The 18,174-nt window shown below is 43.8% G+C and overlaps 1 protein-coding gene across 1 annotated transcript in view; it reads right to left on the bottom strand.

Moving 5' to 3' along the window:
• Positions 1–14,459: 14,459 nt before the first annotated feature.
• The window catches only part of GOPC (golgi associated PDZ and coiled-coil motif containing), a 44,532-nt gene continuing 40,817 nt past the window's right edge, over positions 14,460–18,174 (bottom strand). The window contains exon 8 of the mRNA XM_024205378.3: positions 14,460–17,745. Within this exon, the coding sequence (XP_024061146.1) occupies positions 17,627–17,745 (119 nt within the window). The 3' untranslated portion in view covers positions 14,460–17,626. The remainder of the gene's footprint in view (positions 17,746–18,174) is intronic.

Below are 18,174 nucleotides of genomic sequence, written 5' to 3'. Positions count from 1 at the left end.
AGGTTTGAGAGCCTGGGAGGGAGGGGGAGACCCCGAGCGGCCGCGGCGCACGAAACAGCTGATTCGCGCGCCGCTGCTCCCCCTCCCTCCCAGGCTTGAGTACTGGGAGGGAGGAGGAGTAGCGGCGCGCGAGCGGCAGCGGAGGTGAGCTAGGGCAGCCAGGGCACATTTTTAGGGGCGGCATTCTGGCGCCGGCCATGCCGCCCCTAAAAATGTGCCGACCTAAGCACCAGCTTGTTTTGCTGGTGCCTAGAGGCGGCCCTGTCTGCCACGCTGGGGCTATGGCTAAACATGGTAGCCCCACGAGATTGAGCCACGGCCCCAAAGCATGATGCAGCCTTTGCCTTTGCAGGGCTGCAGACTGGTCTGTTAACTGTGAGAATCCAAAGGCAGCTCCTGTGAGCCCTAAATCCTAACAGGGTCCTCAAGACAAAGCATTAATGTAGGTGGGAGTTTAACCCCCTTTCCTAGCCAATGTCTGGATTATCAGACTATGCCTCACACGGCTTTGAGTGTCCATCTCTGCGTTTGCAGATTAGTCCGGCTCAAAGACAGCACTCACTGGGGGAGGGATAGCTCAGTGTTTTGAGCATTGGCCCGCTAAACTCAGGGTTGTGAGTTCAATCCTTGAGGGGGCCATTTAGGGATCTGGGACAAAAAAATTGGTCCTGCTAGTGAAGGCAGGGGACTGGACTTGATGACCTTCCAAGGTCCCTTCCAGTTCTATGAGATAGGTATATCTCCATTTATTATTATATTATTACTAATTTTTCCAGTCAGAGCAGGGTTTTGTGCCCCCCCCAGACTGGCTACAGAGTGAGTGCATGAGGAACTGCACACTCCTCATCAGATCCCTGAATGGAGGAAAGGGCTCAATTCTGGAATTTCTTCCAGCTCAGGCTCCTAGGGTGCCCTCAGGTAGGCCTGGGGCATGCAGCTCGGGTGCTGAGGTGCGCAGAGCCACCCCTGGAATGGAGTCCTACTTGCCCCAAATGGCCCATGCTTGTGTAACGTGCACATTATGCTCTAAACAGAAGTTTGTCTCCTCTGGCCTACCAGGCAGGAACTGGACTGCACACTGCTGCTGGCATGATTTCAGGGCAGGACACCAGGACTTAGTCTAGCTCATGTCTCACTCACTGGCCTGTGGAAGAGAGATTTCACTTGCTAGCATGGAGCACAGCAGCCCTTCACAGGGAGGGGAAGGAGTGACTCCACCTGCCTGGAATCCTGACTAGGACTAAAGCTCTCCAAGCACTTCCTTCTGTCTAGAGATGTTTAACAATTAACATTACCAAACAGAAATGTGCATGCAACATTCATTTCACTGCCACGCATGTGGAGGGTTGTCAACTGTCTAATCGCACAGACCCAAACATCCTTGCCTTGCCCCTGCCCTGCCTGCTCCTGAGGCCACACTCCTGCCCAACCCCTTCTCAGAGGCCCTGCCCCTACTACATCTCCCCTTCCTCTGTTACTCGCTCTCCTCCACCCTCACTCACTTTCACTGGGCTGGGGCATGGGGTAGTGGTGCGGGAGGGGGTGCAGGCTCTGGGCTGGGGGGTGGGGCTGAGGGGTTCGGAGTGTGGAAGGGGGCTGGGGCAGGGTGTTGGAGTGCAGGAGGGGGGTCAGGTGCAAGCTCTGGGAGGGAGTTTGGTTGCCGGAGGGAGCTCAGATCTGGGGCAGGGGGTTGGGGGTGTAGAGGGAGTTCGGGGTGCAAGCTCTGGCCAGGTGAGGCTGACCTCAGGCTCCCGCAAGCAGCCGGCATGTCTGGCTCCTAGATGGAGGAGCCAGGCCGTTCTGCGCGCTGCCAGCACCCACAGGCGCTGCCCCCACAGCTCCCATTGGCCACGGTTCCTGGCCAATGGGAGCTGCAGAGTCGGTGCTCGGGGTGGGGGCAGCACACAGAGACCCCCTTGCCGACCACTTCCTGGAATGGCACAGAGCCAGGGTGAGTAGGGAGCCTGCCATAACTCCGCTGCACCGCCAACTGGACTTTTAGGGGCCTAAAATCTTCCAGATTGGCTTCAGTAGCCCGGGAGATCAAGGCCCATTCTGGGAGACTCCCAGCCAATCCAGGAGGGTTGGCAAACCTACGCATGTGCCTGGGTGTAACAGTGGCATAGCCGATGCTCTCTCACTTGCAGGTCAACTGATTCAGAGCACTAGCCCCGGAGGCCAGAGAAGTGCCAGAACAGGACGCTGGTGGTGGCCCTATGGACTCTTGGTTGCTAGAAGCAGGATCTGCAGCCAAGGGAGCACGTGTACACACACCTTTTTAGCTGACACATGGCGTTTGAGGAGTTTCAGGGAGGCTGAGGGTCCACCTAGGGCCTGACCTACAGCAGAACACCAAATCTGGTGGTTCATGGGCTCGCTATAGCTAAGCAGTTTGCCAGGGTGGCCTTTTACTGCAGGTCTGTGGGCCAGGGATTCATGAACCACAGGATGCAGTAGAAAGGATCCTCGGCTGCCGAGATGCAGAGCAATGTCAGGAAGCCAGTGACCTCATGGTCCTTAGGCCATTAGTTGAGGTTCTTCCTTGGGTCTACTGTTGGGGGGGAGGGGGGGAAGGGGTGAAGCTAAACTCTTTAGGGCAGCCTTTCTGTGGGTTTTCTTCAGGGCCTTCCGGGGCCGTGAGTTGCTCATGTCAGCCAAGGGCGACTCTTCAAGGTGGGCTCTCGAACTACAGGGTGTGCAGTGGGAAGGTGACTCTCTATAGCTCAAGGTCCACAGATCAAAACTGATCAAATTGTAGGAACTTGCTGATTTAGGCTCCAGATCAAAAAAGTAACATAGTGGATATCCTGGGAGCAACCCCTTATGAGATGGGGGTATCTAGCCCCTTGGCGGCAAATGGGAACCAGGAGCCTGGGCTACCCGGGAGGACCGCCCCACCAATGCGCTTGATGGCAGTGCTGGCTAGGATCAAGGTCCCCTCTTGCCTTAACCCCCATAAGGGGGATGGATGCTAGCAGGTGAGTGGAGACACCCAGAGACCCTGCTAGTGTGACGATAGGGCCCTCTCTGCGGTGGGAGCCCCCAAATTGGCAAAGGATCTATGGGGTGCGAGTGACTGCACTGGGCTGTTGTTCCCCCAGGAACATTGGATGTAATTTGACTAATAAAGTTGCAGCCTGGCTAAAACCCATACCACGTGTCCGTGCCTTCTTTCATGTGGTGGAATCAAGGCAGACCATATCGTGGGTGGTCTCCGTATCCTGACTGTGGTTGTGCTAACCAGTTCTGACATGTCACTCCTCATAACAGCGTAATCTGCATCTAGTTAACTTGATGTACAAAAGACACATCCATGCGCCATAGAGCTGCACTTGACAGACAGGGCTATTTGTGGCCAGAGTGTGGTTAACATTACTTTGAACTGGATACATTTAAGAATTATGCCTGAGATGCAGCATCACTGGCTATTACTCTAGCCTTGACTAGTTTATTATACCCGGGTCTGAGCCACTTCTTGCTTGGGGCCAAATTTATCCCTGTTCTTACTTCAATGACTTCCAGGGAGTCACTAGGGTTGAATTTAACCTGCTATGTCTTAGAATGGCTCATTTTAGTGTAGCAGTAACCTGAGACTAAGGACATGGAGAAAATAGAGCGGTAGAAAAAAGTGAAAAAAATAACCTTAGTACATGAAACATCTGTATCCTTAAGGGGTTGGGCTTGCAGTGGTTTTTTCCCCACTCTAACCACAAGGCTTCCTAGCCCCGAAGATAATGTTACTCCTACCCTGGAATTTGAGCTGCTGCAACAGAATTTTAACAACCAGCCTCTTGCATGCAGCAATCGCTTCCATGAGGCGGGACCCGTAAATTCAATATTAACTGAGCCATAGCCTCCAGGGCCCAGATGAAGCCAGTGGCAAAACTTTGCCTCCACTAAGGTGTAGGGTCTGGGCTTGAAACTGCTCATATCAGTTTGCAACTAAATGCATTCAAAGAATCTCTCTTGAGATCGAAGAGCAAAAAGAAAAGCTCTTCCACCTTATCGACAACTGAAAAATGACAGCTGCGAAATGGCTCTCTGGCTGGCCCCTCCTGAGTTGAAAGGCACCCTTCCCCTTACCAATGTGAGACGTTTAAGCAAAAAACAAAACAAAACCCAAGCCATTGTTCTCCACCCCAGTTGTTTGAGACATGGATGGGAAATGAGCCTTCTCAAACTGCACTCTCCTCTTTCCACACACCCCACTTGCCTGTCAAAAGAATAATGAATTGCTGTGGTCAAGTGCAATTGCAAAAGGCTGACTTAAGGGGTTATTTTGGGAGCGGGGGGGTTGTTTTGTACAACTGCGGTAGTTTTGATCAGTGAACGTTGCCGCTCCTGTTTCCGTCCATATAATAAGGAAATCTCTATGGTGGGCGGCTGTAGGGGGAGGGGAACAGATTTCAGCATGAGCTGGCACACTGGCCTAACCGAGCCAGCGGGAAATAAGATGTTGCATGATGCTGGGCAAGCCACAAAGACACTTCATGGCCTGATTTGTATAGGTGCTGCGTACTTTCATCCCGCATTGGCTTCAGTGGGTTAGCCTAACCTGGGTGTGAACAGTGATGCTACAAAGCCACACCACACATAACTGTGTCCTCACTGGTGCTGTGCTCTTCAATCTAGGGACAAATCCCACAGGTCTTTGGGCTGGAGTATGTTGAGCCTCTGTATGATTCTTTACCAGAGAATTAGAGGAGAATTTGTCTGTCCTTCTGGACACACCTGGGGAATTATGGGATAGCATTGGAGGACTAATCTAGCAGCACTCGTGTGTTTTCACTGTAAACTGGGTGGGTTACCAGCTCAAGTGAAAGGGAAACGCAAGCTCTAACTCACTCTCCCTTGCCATGCCAGGTAACCCCAGGTGAAAGCACCACCAACTTGAGGAAAGAGGATTTTAGGTATGGACAGGATGGGGGTTAGGGATAACACCTGACTAAGGGCCTGAGTGAAGAGTTCCCAGTGAGCATTGAGGGTGCTAAGCATCTCTGAAAATCAGGCCATTAACCTGTTGTGCCTCAGTTTCTAAGCAGTAAAAATGATTACCAGAGGTAATAATTCCCTGCCAGTGTCTGGAGTGAGGCTTCAGTCATTGTTTTCAAAAGAGTTTGGAGAGCCACATTGTGGAGGTGCGACAGCAATAAGAATGACTCAATTCAAGCATTTGCAACACCCAAGAGAAACTCATACTGCTGCCTTTTGAGCGGGCTAAAGCAACAGAGTTGTGCTCTGGTGACATGCCTTCAGACGTGCACAGACAAAGTTATAGAGAGCACTGATCTTTGGGTCCAACCTTTTGTCTTTAAATAACTGGGCTTTGTGGAGACGAGTGGAAAGCACAGGGGATTGGCAATGTAATAGAAAACATAGCCTTTCACCGCCAGGAAATTGGTTCAAATTTGGTCTAGGGCAACAGTGACCAAAGTAATTAGCTCTGGGTAGCAGTTTGGTGACCTGTGTGGGCTCAGGACAGGTCGTAGGGGATAGATGTTCACATAATCAAACTGCAGTTCTAGTCTGAAAAGTGCCTCTGTAAAAATGGCATCAGGGGGCTCCTTATTTATAGCGTCTCACTGAGTCCTGGTAAAATTTGCTCAATGATAGTTCTTCTAACTGCTCACCCTGCAATCTGGGAGGCACGCTGGATTTTTCCTTCTTGTGCATCAGCACCCATAATAAAGATTCTACAGGCTGAATTCTTCTCACAATGACTGTGCAACCCTACTGTCTTCAAATTCTGCCTTCTTACACCATCTTTAATGGGGTCATACAAGTGCAAATGAGGGCAGAATTTTGTCCTTGCAATTGAAACAGTAACCATTGCTATCGATGCAAGTGGTAGAACAGAATGCAGCTTATTTTCTTATAGTTGTGCTGGACTATGCAGGACTAGTAGGGTTAAAAGACAGCAATTTATTTTAGTTCCTAACGTCAACAATTGACTCTGAATAATCCCACGACACAAATATATTTCGGGAGAAGGTGCCATTTCCACAAGTCACTTTTCTGCTCTTAAAACAAACAAAAAAAATCTACTGGTGTTTGGTTTTTACTAAAATCCCCTAATACAGCACCACAAGCCATGAAGGCTATGCAGAAAGTGGGCAGATAAGCTGCTTTTAAAACCAGATAAGGATGTGGGGGAAAGACATTTTTCATTTTGAGAAAGTTACACCATTTGTGATAAGGAAGGAAGCCAAATGTCTGGCTTGTTAGGTGTTATCTTATTGTATTGTCTGGACAAAATAATTTGGGTTTCTTCACCTACATTTTATTGTAGCCGTGGAGACTTTCACCCAAGTTTGTCTTTCCAAACTTACAAACAAATGTACTGTATGATATGTGCAGAAGCTGTTCAGTATCATGTTTTTAGTAGCGTCTCTTGAGCAATGTAAAACATACATATATCTATTCACCACCACCACAGATAACTCTCATTGGCTTGGTATTTCCCAGTTTCTCATCCTGTTTATTTATAAACAAGCATTGCAAGAAGTCCATGAAAGATGCAGCTATTTTGTCCTAGTCAAGTTATCACTGCTTTTTTGAGACTTCACTTTACACTTTTTATAGTTAAGCTATGATTTCATTTGTCCGCACAGTGACATTGGAACTGACCTACAGAGCACAGTATCACTGACAATGCTTTCGCTTCCTGAAAACATTCTGAACAGAATTTGGGAACCCTGAAACACCATAGCTAGTCACTCCAAACTTCAGCTGGCCTTACTGGAAAAGCTCTTTTTCTGATCTGCAGTGATCCTTCAGTTTAAAAGGAACCATGGGTTTGAACATCTGATGTTCATCACCACAACTTTGTGCTAGTTAATAGAATGAGAAAGGATACAGTCTGTCACAAATTATTCAGCTATCGTGGGGTTTCTTTAGTCAATCATACTACATCAGAACAGGCAGTAATTAGCCTTAAAAGTGTATATACTGCTGTAGGGCAGGTGATCTATGCCAAAAACCTACAGTTTAAAGGACCCATCAAAAATAATTAAGTACAAAACAAGACAAATATACAGAGAGTGGGACATCTAGGCTGTTTGCTTCATGGATAGGTAGATTACTACAAGTTGCTTGAAGTAGGAGCTGGCAGGACCTTGATGAACACTAAGGCCCAGCTCCCATTGAAGATCTGGACTTTAGTGGACAGCAACTCCCATTGAAATCAATAGAAGATGGGCACCTAAATACCTTTGAGGATCTGGAGCCAAGAGACTAATCTAGGAGGGAAAGATGGCAGAAAGGATGGTGGTATTGTAACCATTCATCATCAGAGAAGGGGAGGAAAGATCATGAGTTCATTTATAGCTACATTAGGCTAACACATTGATCAGGTTCATTAATACTTCATACACAGATACTAGAAACCAGAGCCTTTTCTCCCAAGAGCCCAAAGCACTGTCCAAATATTAACTAACCTTCTGCCAGGCAGCTGTCTCATTTTACAGATGGATAAACTGAGGCAAAGAGGCACACAACCACTTGTCCACGGTCACCCAGAGGGTGGGGTGTCAGTCAAGAAAAAAAATCCAGTTCCACACACAAGATGTAAAGGACTTAAAAAAAAAATCCATGAAAAACCCTGTGTTCTGCAGGCAATGGAAACCTAGGTGATAAGACCAAGATGCCTAAAACAAGTAGCAGATCTTACTTAAAGAGACAGCTTGTCTTCCTATGTATGCCTAAGCTTTTTATCCTTAAGTAACACCATCTGCTCTGACAGACAGTTTTATAAAATTTGAATAGGGCGACCTGGAAACATGTGGATCCTGCATTATGGAAATGTGAAAGTCATACTCAGCTGTGAAAAGAATATGAAGTGCTCATACTATTTTTCTTCTAGAGAGACTCAGGCATACATGACCACGACCTTTTGGGAGCTTTCCATCCAAGTTAGACAATAAGTGGGTATTTTGGTAGAGCTGCTGGACTAACTATCCTACTGCCTTAGGTGTTTACACATACTGGCATATGGCATTTATTAAGATGCCCATTTATAAGCTCTAATTCATTTTGACTGGTATAATTCTGACTGATAATTTTTGTCACACTCCATCCCTCATGGTTCTCAGCCTGCTTTCCTTATTGGCATGAAACCATAAGCAACAATGGACATCCAAGGACCTGAGTTTTACTTACAACCAAGCGTTTGGTAAACTCATTCATAACCATTCCAATTCTTTGGCAACTGGGTACATTATTCACTCTTCCCCAGAGGCAGAAATGGAGAATGAAATAGATGAAATAATGACTTTTTGAGGATTTGGTGCACAGTGCTCTCAAAGGTGACTGAATTAACTTATCTCCTCCATAGAGTTAGCTTCAAATCCCGAATCAGGGCGCAGTGAAACTACCGTGATGGTGGTCCGGTCCCTGCCTTGTTTTCATTTGTCGTCCTCCCAAAACCACCATATGGTTTGGCACAACTGGCTTCCAGAGAGCACTCAGGACTGGAAATATTCTATGCCCTCAATTATGACTTGTGTGTTGGAACTAGGGGTGCTGCCACACCCCCTGGCTTGAAGTGGTTTCCATCATATACAGGTTTTATAGGTTGGTTCAATGGCTCTCAGCACCCCCACTATACAAATTGTCCCCATACCTCTGACTGCGGTTTACCAGTGCCATTGGTCCCTGGCTTTGAGGAACACTAAGTTCACTCACAAAGATGTAATAGCAGAAGTCAGTGTTTCCACTGCAAGTGCAAAATCAAATGAACAATTATTAGAATATTTACCTTGATGTTTAAACATGATCCTCCACTGACACCATTATCCAGTGATGCCTGAAACCAGGGCTTAAATTCTCAGAGTATTTCCTGGAGCCCAACACGCTCCCCGACCCCCATTCTGTGTGGGAGGCTGCCAGGGCTCGGGGCTTTAGCCCCACAGTGGGGAGTGACGCTGGGGCTCAGGGCTTCATCCTCATGGGGCTAAAATATTTAGCAGTGCTCCATGCCAGACAACGCTGTCTGAATTTAAGCCCTGCCTGAAACCATATCAATTTGTGTGTGTGTCGCTGGAGGATCATGTTCAAACATCAGTGTAAATATTCTAGTAATTAATATGATCTTACAGCTATAGTAAAACCAGTGACTTACACATGTAGCCCTTATCATAAGGTTATTACATCTTGGACTCCAAATGCTTTCTATGGTCCATCCAAAAAGCCTGTGTTCTCGTCAAAGACTCTGCATTATTGGAACAATTTCTGAAGGACAAGCTTTGTTTAAAAATTTTTAATTTAAAAAAAAAAAAAAGAAGTTGACAATGATGGTATATTTATTTGCATTTAAAAACCTTGCATTGAAACCAAGTTAGCTTAAAGGATATTAAAGGAACTTGCTGCCCCCTTGTGATACTAAATTAAAACACCAAGTTCTTAGCATATTAGCATTGAGATTATGTTGCCCAATATTAACATATATTTATGATTCTGATGACAAATTCCAATTATTTACTTACAGAAATTGACAAGTTTTGTTTTTGCTCCCATCCATGGAGGTAGCATAAAATAAAGTTGCCCTTTTCCTATTTAATCAACTCTAACAGCTTGAGAGAACCACCACATTAGGTTACCTTAATGCATATGGATCTTGTTAACAGAACACAGTTTGTCTCTCTCTCAAAAAAGCTAAAATCAATTCAGACATGTTTTACCTGGATTTAAGATTGTCTGGAAGAAAAAACAATTTTAGGACCAAACAAAATTTTAGAATTTCCCCCTACCCTCATTCATTTTATGAGGAAGGAAGAACTGAGCATTTAGGTAAAACTTACACGTTTATGAATGAAAGATGCTGTTTTCACACGCCTGCCTACACAGAAATCTTTACTTCAGTTGATAATTTCCATCTAGAAAGTCCACCTCATCTGTACTCTCAAGTCCAAAACTGCGAGTGCTAAGTACTGAGGCCCTGATTCGATAATTGGTTCCACTTAGGCAGTCCCTTGCACCTATGTGAAGCCAATTACAAGATCAGGGCACACTCTGAATGCATTGGTACTTAGATCCTGTGGGGAGATGCTTTGTAGCTTCACCTCCATGTTTGGAAGGAATAGCCTCCATGTTCATAATCTGAGATGCACCCACAGCTATTATTTATTTGTAGTTATTTCAATGGCACTCATCATTGTAGCATCTAGGAACTCAAAAATATGAATGTGGTAACTAGAATGTATCCCTCAAGAGATCACTAAGCACTCTTTGGGTAACTAAGGGATAACAAGGGATATCTTTTTCAGCCCATTGATAGCCTGAACAATTAAATACACCATGTATGTATGTTGTCTCAACCTTTACAAAGCTAGCAAATCCCCAGGTGGATGTCACCTGGTGTCCAATAGGAGATGTTGTGCCAGGGAGGAGCGGGTTTCTGGGTGTCTTTGAGTCCAGAACATCCACACCTCTCCACTCCTGGGGATGCATCTTTCTGCTCCAGCCTGCTCCTTCTCATGCTGCTCCACCTCATGCCACAAGTATCAGGGAGAAGGCAGCTGTGTCACCGCAGGCTAAGATGGGAAGTAGCTAGCAGGAAGCAAAGTAGGGCATGTAAAAAACAAACCAACCAAAAACTCTCCACCCACTATGAGGGAGAAAGGACAGGCCAATGCACGCGCGTGCACACACACACCAAAGGGGGGTTCAAGAGGGAGTGAGCTGGAGCAAGCCTTGTGTTAGGAGAGGAGTTACTAAGGCAAATATGCTCCTATATACAGAGGGCTGAGGACAAATATATTTACACGCAGTGTCCTCAAGGTTAATGTTTCCCTTCCCTTAGGCAAACTGATCCTAAAACATAGAAAAGCTTAGTCAGTGAGAAGGGAAGTACCCTTAGATGTCAACCTTCACAGGACACCCCCACCATGATATGCTAGTTTACTGCACTCACTAATATGCCGTTACCAGGAAGATTAAGATTTAATCCAGCAAGGACCTGCCAAGATTTACAGATATATTTGGTAACAAGTTTGTTAACCTTCCTTAAACAGGCAAGTCACCAGATGTCTCCCTGCCAAGAGAGACCCTTCCTGATCCCTGGCACGTATTTTGATTGATCAAAAGGTGTCTATTAAAATACCTGAAGTGTCTTGTAGTCACTTATAAAAAAAGCTCTGCTTCTTCATTGCTGGTTGTTAACCGGTTGGCAGAGAACCAGCAGTTGGTAAGCAGTCAGCTGAGAGCTCATGGCCATGTGATTGATGAAGTGAACCAGCAGGGATCTGGAAGTGACTGCAGTGAGGAGGTAGGCAAGTGAAAGTGGCTATCAGGCTAGGAGGAGGGTAAGCAACAGTGGAGAGCTGGGTTAGGGTGCTTGATGTGGAAGGAGAAGGAAGGTTGAAGAAGGGTCATGAAGCTGGGAAGACAATCATTGTGGTGGGAGAGGTGAGGACCTGGGTATGGTCTCTGATACAAATCATCCCTGTTTGAGAGGATGGTTTAAAAAACATGTTACCATTTTTGCATTATTTCATTAAAAATAATCCAACTATTCTCACATATTTCAATAGGGACGGTAGACATGCCTTTTGAATGTCCTATAAGTAGTCTTCCAAACGTTTGCATCTGTGCTGCTTTTCCTCAGTGCAATTCACTGAGAACAGATACCCTTGTCGTCAGTGCTCTGTGAATAAGGCTGGCATAACTATAGGGAATGCAGTGTTGTTGTAGCCATGTTGGTCCCAAATTATTAGAAAGACAAGGTGGGCGAGGTAATATCTTTTATTAGACCAATTTCTGTTGGTGAGAGAAAGAAGCTTTTGAGCTTACACAGAGCTCCTCCTCTTCTTCAGAGATGACAGGGCTGCCAGCATAGATCCTACCAGGTCACCTGAAGAAGAACTATGTGTAAGTTCAAAAGCTTGTCTCTCTCACCTACAGAAGTTGGTCCAATAAAAGGTATTACCTCACTCACCTTGTCTCTCTAATAACTATATGATGTCTGAGAAAGCTAAAGCCCGTGGGTAATATTTTCAAAAGCTCCTAAATGATTTAAGTCCCATTTTCAAAAATGGGCTCCTAAGTGACTGTCACTTTTGAAAATGGGACTTAAGTGTTTTTGAAAATTTTACCCCAGAGACTATTAGCTCAAGAGATGTGGGCTAGGAGCTCTACCTGCTTCCAGCACAGGTCTCCACACGTGCATGTGTGCAGATGCAGGGAAGGTCAGGAACAGATGCAGTGCTGCTTTTATGGCTGGGACAAACCGAGCACAGAGATGACAGGGCTGCTAGTATGGATCCTACTAGGAAAATAATTACTTCACATGGCATGGCCACAACTTGCCAAAGGGGGAAGGGAGGGAAAAGCAATTGAACTAATGCTTTTCTGTTAAAGGCAGCCATAAGTTTACCAGTAATTTGCATTCCTGTAATATTAAAGATTCACCACTCAGTGTAGCTGCAGCATCCTTACTCAGATTTTCAGTCTGCAAAAAATACCATCCTCATTCTACAAACAGGCCTGCTACATTACCAACCCTCAATTTCTTTGTGTGCGCAAAGACAGGTCCAGAACAGAAAAGGCCTAAGGAAAAAAATTAGAACTATTTGAAAATTACACCATCTTTTCAAGCCTACAGTGCAGCTTTCCCTGCAAGAGTTGATCCTCCATGCACCCCTCCTCCCACAGGAAACTAGGACCTAGATTGTGCCTCACTGCCACTGCCATGTTGCCTGAAAAAGTTGCAGAGGAACAAGCCAAATACTCCAGCCAGTAGAAGCAGCTGCAGAAGTCAAAGCAGGGACTCCTGCACGGGGGGGGGGGGGGGGGGGGGGGAATAAAATGGGGTCCAACTAGAGCCACCCTTTCTCCCAGCACCTCCCAGACCCAGAAATATGTCGAGGAGATCCCCTGCACCAATCTAGGGAAACTAAGACCCAAGTGATGCTTCCTCTCTGCCCCTGCCATGTGGGCTTGGGAGACAACTATATGGAGGAACCAGCCAAAGACTCCAGCCGATGGGGCAGCTGCAGAAGCAGCCAAAGCAAGGACCTTCAGACAACTTTCTGCAGTTTGTACTTCAGTTTCCCAAACTTGGGACGTCGCTTGTGTAGGGAAAGCCCCTGGTGGGCCGGGCCGGTTTACCTGCCGTGTCCACAGGTCTGGCCAATCGCGGCTCCCACTGACTACAGTTCGCTGCTCCAGGCCAATGGGAGCTGCTGGAAGCGGCGGCCAGTACGTCCCTCGGCCCTCGCCGCTTCCAGCGGCTCCCATTGGCCTGGAGCAGTGAACCGCGGCCAGTGGGAGGCGCGATCAGCCGGATCTGCGGATGCGGCAGGTACACAAACCGGCCTGGCCCGCCAGGGGCTTTCCCTACACAAGCAGCGTCCCAAGTTTGGGAAACACTGGTATACTTTCTTTGCTATGTGCTGATTGGCTGTTTGCCAATCCAACCCTCTCCCTCCCTCAGTCTCTTCTCCTCTGCTTCTCCTGTGGAACTAATATGTTTTGTGCCATCACATTGTTCACTCTGCTGATGTGTTCTACCCCTTTGCCCACCCTGTGTCTATCCACTCTATGTAGATTGTAAGCTCTCTGGGACAGGGACTATTTACTTCTGTTTGTGCAGTGCTTGGTACAATGGGGCCCCATTCTTGATTGGTTCTTAGACATTACAGTAACAAAACTTAAAACAGTGTAGAGAACACAGAAAAATGCTGTTTCAGGTTCTTGTGGATATCAGCTCTTACAGGGGAAAAAGAAGAGCTTGAACTCAAGGGTAAGTAAAAGGAAATTTTAAATATTTTTATAATAGAACTGTTTTGTAATAAAGCAAATATTAGTTAGGGGCTCTTCAAATGTGAACTGAAAAGCTTTAATACAAATTAATTTTAAGTGATTACTAGAAATTACCAACGTTCCAAGGGATGGCATCTACTGTATGCCCATAGTATAAAAACCAGACACACACATACACATCCCACCTGTTATTCTTTTACCATATCAAATAGAAAAGGAGGATATATTCATGTTTCCAATGGTGCCCAAAGATTTAATCCTTTGACCGGTTTTCAATGGTCTGGATCTTTGCAGCTCTTTTTGGCTCATGGCTATGAGATGTTTATAGCATTATAACCGAACACTTTGTGTTTATCAGATTGTTCCCCCATCCCCGTATAGAAAAACTGCAACAAGAAACATCTCCCAAATTTAATTATTTTTTAGAGGTCTCCTACACCTCCATCTCCCTTTTTCTTTAATTTGCTGTTACACCTCACTGTCCAAGATTGGATTAGCTTTAATCTTTATGTTAAGGAGTTTGATTTTTGTCAATGTCTTTTGTGCTTGATACTCTGTATTTGGATGTAAAACAATAAATTTAGCAGAAGCAGATCACGTATGCTGTTTGCTGCCTATTCACATTTTATAAATAAAACAGAGAAAACCTCAAATGTTAATTGTAAATTAGGAACAGAAACCATTGTAATGCATAAGATCCCATCTTTATTTACAGGCTAATAAAAAAAATATGAAACTCAGCTTAACTAGGTATAATACAATTGTTGCAAAATGTTACACCTTCCACAGATATGAGACTAACCCAAGATGGAAGGGTGTTTGGACAGATTATACAATAAATAACATCTGAATATTGCTCACCATATCCATTATCAACACATCTGTGGTAAGTTTGAGATACATACAAACCCTCTCCACTGTAGTAAATACACTTCTACCACGGAAATACAAAACACAATTTATGACCCAAGTTACTTTACTGCCATCAAGCTTGTTTGTTAGTAAGCAGTGGTCCCACATCCCTTCAAACTCCATTCACCTTTAAAAAACCAAGAGATAGCTATTCCACTGAAGATTTTAAAAATATGGCCAAGGACTTATCCACACAAAGCTGCACTCTATTCTCTTAAGAGCTTTGTTTTATTATCTGAAGTAAAATATATACAAGTAAACAATGTTCTATACTTTTTTTAAAATAAAAAATGAAAATCTTACTTTCCTTGGAAACTCTTCATGACTAACTCAATCAACCCCTGGGAACCAGTGGGTTTGAGTGTTCCAGTTATTGGCAAAACAGAGTAACATATTTATAGATTGCATTTAGATATTGCAACTTGTTGTTAAACTACTGTCGCCTTAAAAAAGAACTTCTGATAGTTTCACTATCCCAACAATAAATCTGCAGTGTTATAGCAGGAAGTATGGAGTACAACCACACTATCCTTTCACAGAAAGTCCTAGCAATATTGTCCAACTCAGGGCTTCCCAAACAAAGGTCAGAAAAACTGACAGGGGGGAATTTTGGCATTAATTTGTCAATGCTGGTCATCTTCCCAGCCAGTACACCACTACTATCACTGATCTCACCCACAGGATGATCAAAGCAGCAGGCAAACAGAGTGGTGATGGAAGGAAAACAATTTCAGCAACCATGTCCAACCTCAAACGGGACGTGGCCGAAAGTATTTGAAATGGAAGATTCAAGGTGCTTCAAGGGGGTGAAGGGACTTCCTCTTTCCCACAGATAAATATCCCTATGCAGCTTCCCTAGACATGACAGAAGGCCATGTCTAACGTCTTCAAACAGAGAGGGAATACCAGAAAAGTGAAAACTGAACTGCCTTCTCTGACAGAGAAATACAATGAGCTCCATGCCACACTCAGCTTCAGAGTACACCTTACTGGAATGACAGTAGATATGACACAATGAATGTCTGGATGCAACATTACAGCAATGACTTCATCTGCTAAAATGCACCTGAACAATTCATGTAATACATGGAGCTTCAGATGCGTAGAAAGATGCCTTCATAAGCAACTGGTGATATGTTTCTTATGAATTCAGCCCTATTTTTTAAATATTAACATATGCTTAGAGGCAATATTATAGAGTATTTTAATATGCTTTACCACAAAAAAAATTGTCTGTAAATGAAACAGCTTTTTGAGTGAATGGAACCATGCACAAAAATTCATGAAAAGAGCAACAGTTAAAGGTTTTATAAATAGCAAAATCTTTGAATAAAGTATATACATTTTAAAGATATCTCTATAAACATATATATAGTGCTCCTAAGAGGGATAAGTAACTGTGTTCTACATCAAAAGTTTAGAACATTAAACATTAGATTAATTGATATTCCTCTAAAGGCCTTAGAGATTTTTTCTCTATTTATGTACATCAATACAGTAACATTTGCAAAGCTGTTATTTCACATTAGTTTCACTCTCAAAATACAAAATCTCATCTTTTCACATTACAGTTTAACAGTCTGCATAGCAGTAAATAGGAGAGCAGGCATTTCGTGCTTTATCCTGGGTTAATAAAAGCTATTACACTTTTTTATAGTTTGCATATGGAGCATATTGTGTTTCACTAAAATTTCTATAGATACAGCATGAGAAACTAGCCAAGAAAACCACCATTAACTTCACCATTTTCCAAACATGCCTTGGGCCTTTAGATGTACATCAATTATCTATTTTAGGCTATAACTGCTCTTGGAAGGCAACAGTATTTCATTTAAACAGTAACAATTAAAATGCTATAGGCTAACAGAACTGTCATACCATTTAGGACCAGATACTTCATGGCCCTGAGCACCTACTGCGAGATATGGCATGGCTTCAACTCCCTTTGATTTAAAGATAATTTCAATGGGAATTGAGCGTGTTCAGTACCCATCCAAAAGTACTCAGCATCTCATAGGATCAAGCCCATGATGAACAACTCAATGTATAAAACTACGTCAAATCAGTTCTAACAGTATACATTCAATAACGAATACTGACTGTATGATGCTCAGATACAATGCACAAGGGCAGACATAATTCTGAACAAGCATTAAGCTATTTTTACACTAATTTTGCATTTAAAAAACAAATAGAACAGTGCTCTGTTTAAATATTTTTGGAGAATATTTTAAGTGCAGCATTGATTGGCATTAAATTGTTTAAAGAAATTAAATAATGCTGAAAATCTCCTCAGATGTAAAATGATTGTGTATTGGGAGATCAGAATTTACAATACTCAACAGTTGTTCTTTCCACTTTTGTTTTCTTAAACTAAAACATTTGCTTTTTGCTATTATGTGAAAATCTGAGTCATAACATTTTTTGTTCCCCCTTTTCCTCCCCGCCCCCCTTCTTTAATTGTAGCTCAAAAAACCTAAATGGAAAATTCAGGGATGCAGTGGTAAATATTCACTTCTCCCCTTTTTAACAGTTAAAGGTTAGTTTGGATCAAAGTGCTGTTAATTCTTTGCTTTTACTCAGTGGCAAAGGAACAAAATAAAGCTGGCTACAATTTTATTCTACACCCTTCAAGGACATCAATAGGATCCAAAGCTGAATGCATTAAGATTATCTTTTGGAAACCACATGCTTTGGTGCTTACAGTTCAAGGAAAATCCATTTTACATGCAATGTGTTAACTAATGTGTGTCACAGAAGAACAGAGCTTTACACGTTATGAATTGCTCACAAAGAAGCCCTGAGGTAACCGCCATTTTTTTCAGGCAACAGTAATACAGGTTTCCTTTGATTTTTAATAGTCCTTTTACAACCTACTATGGTATATAAAATTTGGAACAGTCTATATACTGATTATCCATCTTTCCTGAAGAAGTGATCAGGCCAGTCGATTTCTTTAGGGCAATGACTCAGCAGAATCAGCTAGTTTGGGTGCAGTCTCTTCTAAGGGAGTTTGAACTGAATTTCTTAGGTCTCCATTTTCATGTCCATCAACACTTGGTTTCTTATCAAACACTGCAAATTAAAAATACTTTTTTTTAAACAGGTGCTGAGGTGATCTGAGGAATTACAAACCAATGAGCTTTACTTCAGAAACTGGAAAACTCATTAAAATAACTAAAAAATAGAACTATAAAGACTTCTAGATAAATATAATATGATAGGAAAATCTGCACTGCTTCTGTAAAGGAAAATCATGCTTCTCTAATCTAGAAGAAATATTTGAACACATCTACAAAACAGTGGACAAAGAAGAACCAATTGTCAATGTATTAGGACTGGACAAGAGTCAGAAAACAAAAAGTAGGAATAGTCAATTTTCGCATGGGAACATGGTTAAGAGAAAGTGAACATCTGCAGATAATACAGATTTATCTAGGCTAGCCAAGACGACTGAATGAGGAACTTCAGAGAGACCTAACAAAGCCAGGTGAGTTGGCTGGA

Source organism: Terrapene carolina, unplaced genomic scaffold (assembly GCF_002925995.2).
Source record: "Terrapene carolina triunguis isolate 2854851 unplaced genomic scaffold, T_m_triunguis-2.0 Scaffold85, whole genome shotgun sequence".
Lineage (NCBI taxonomy): Eukaryota > Metazoa > Chordata > Testudines > Emydidae > Terrapene > Terrapene triunguis.
Note: the sequence above shows the minus strand (reverse complement) of the source record. Positions and strands in the feature narration are given on the sequence as shown.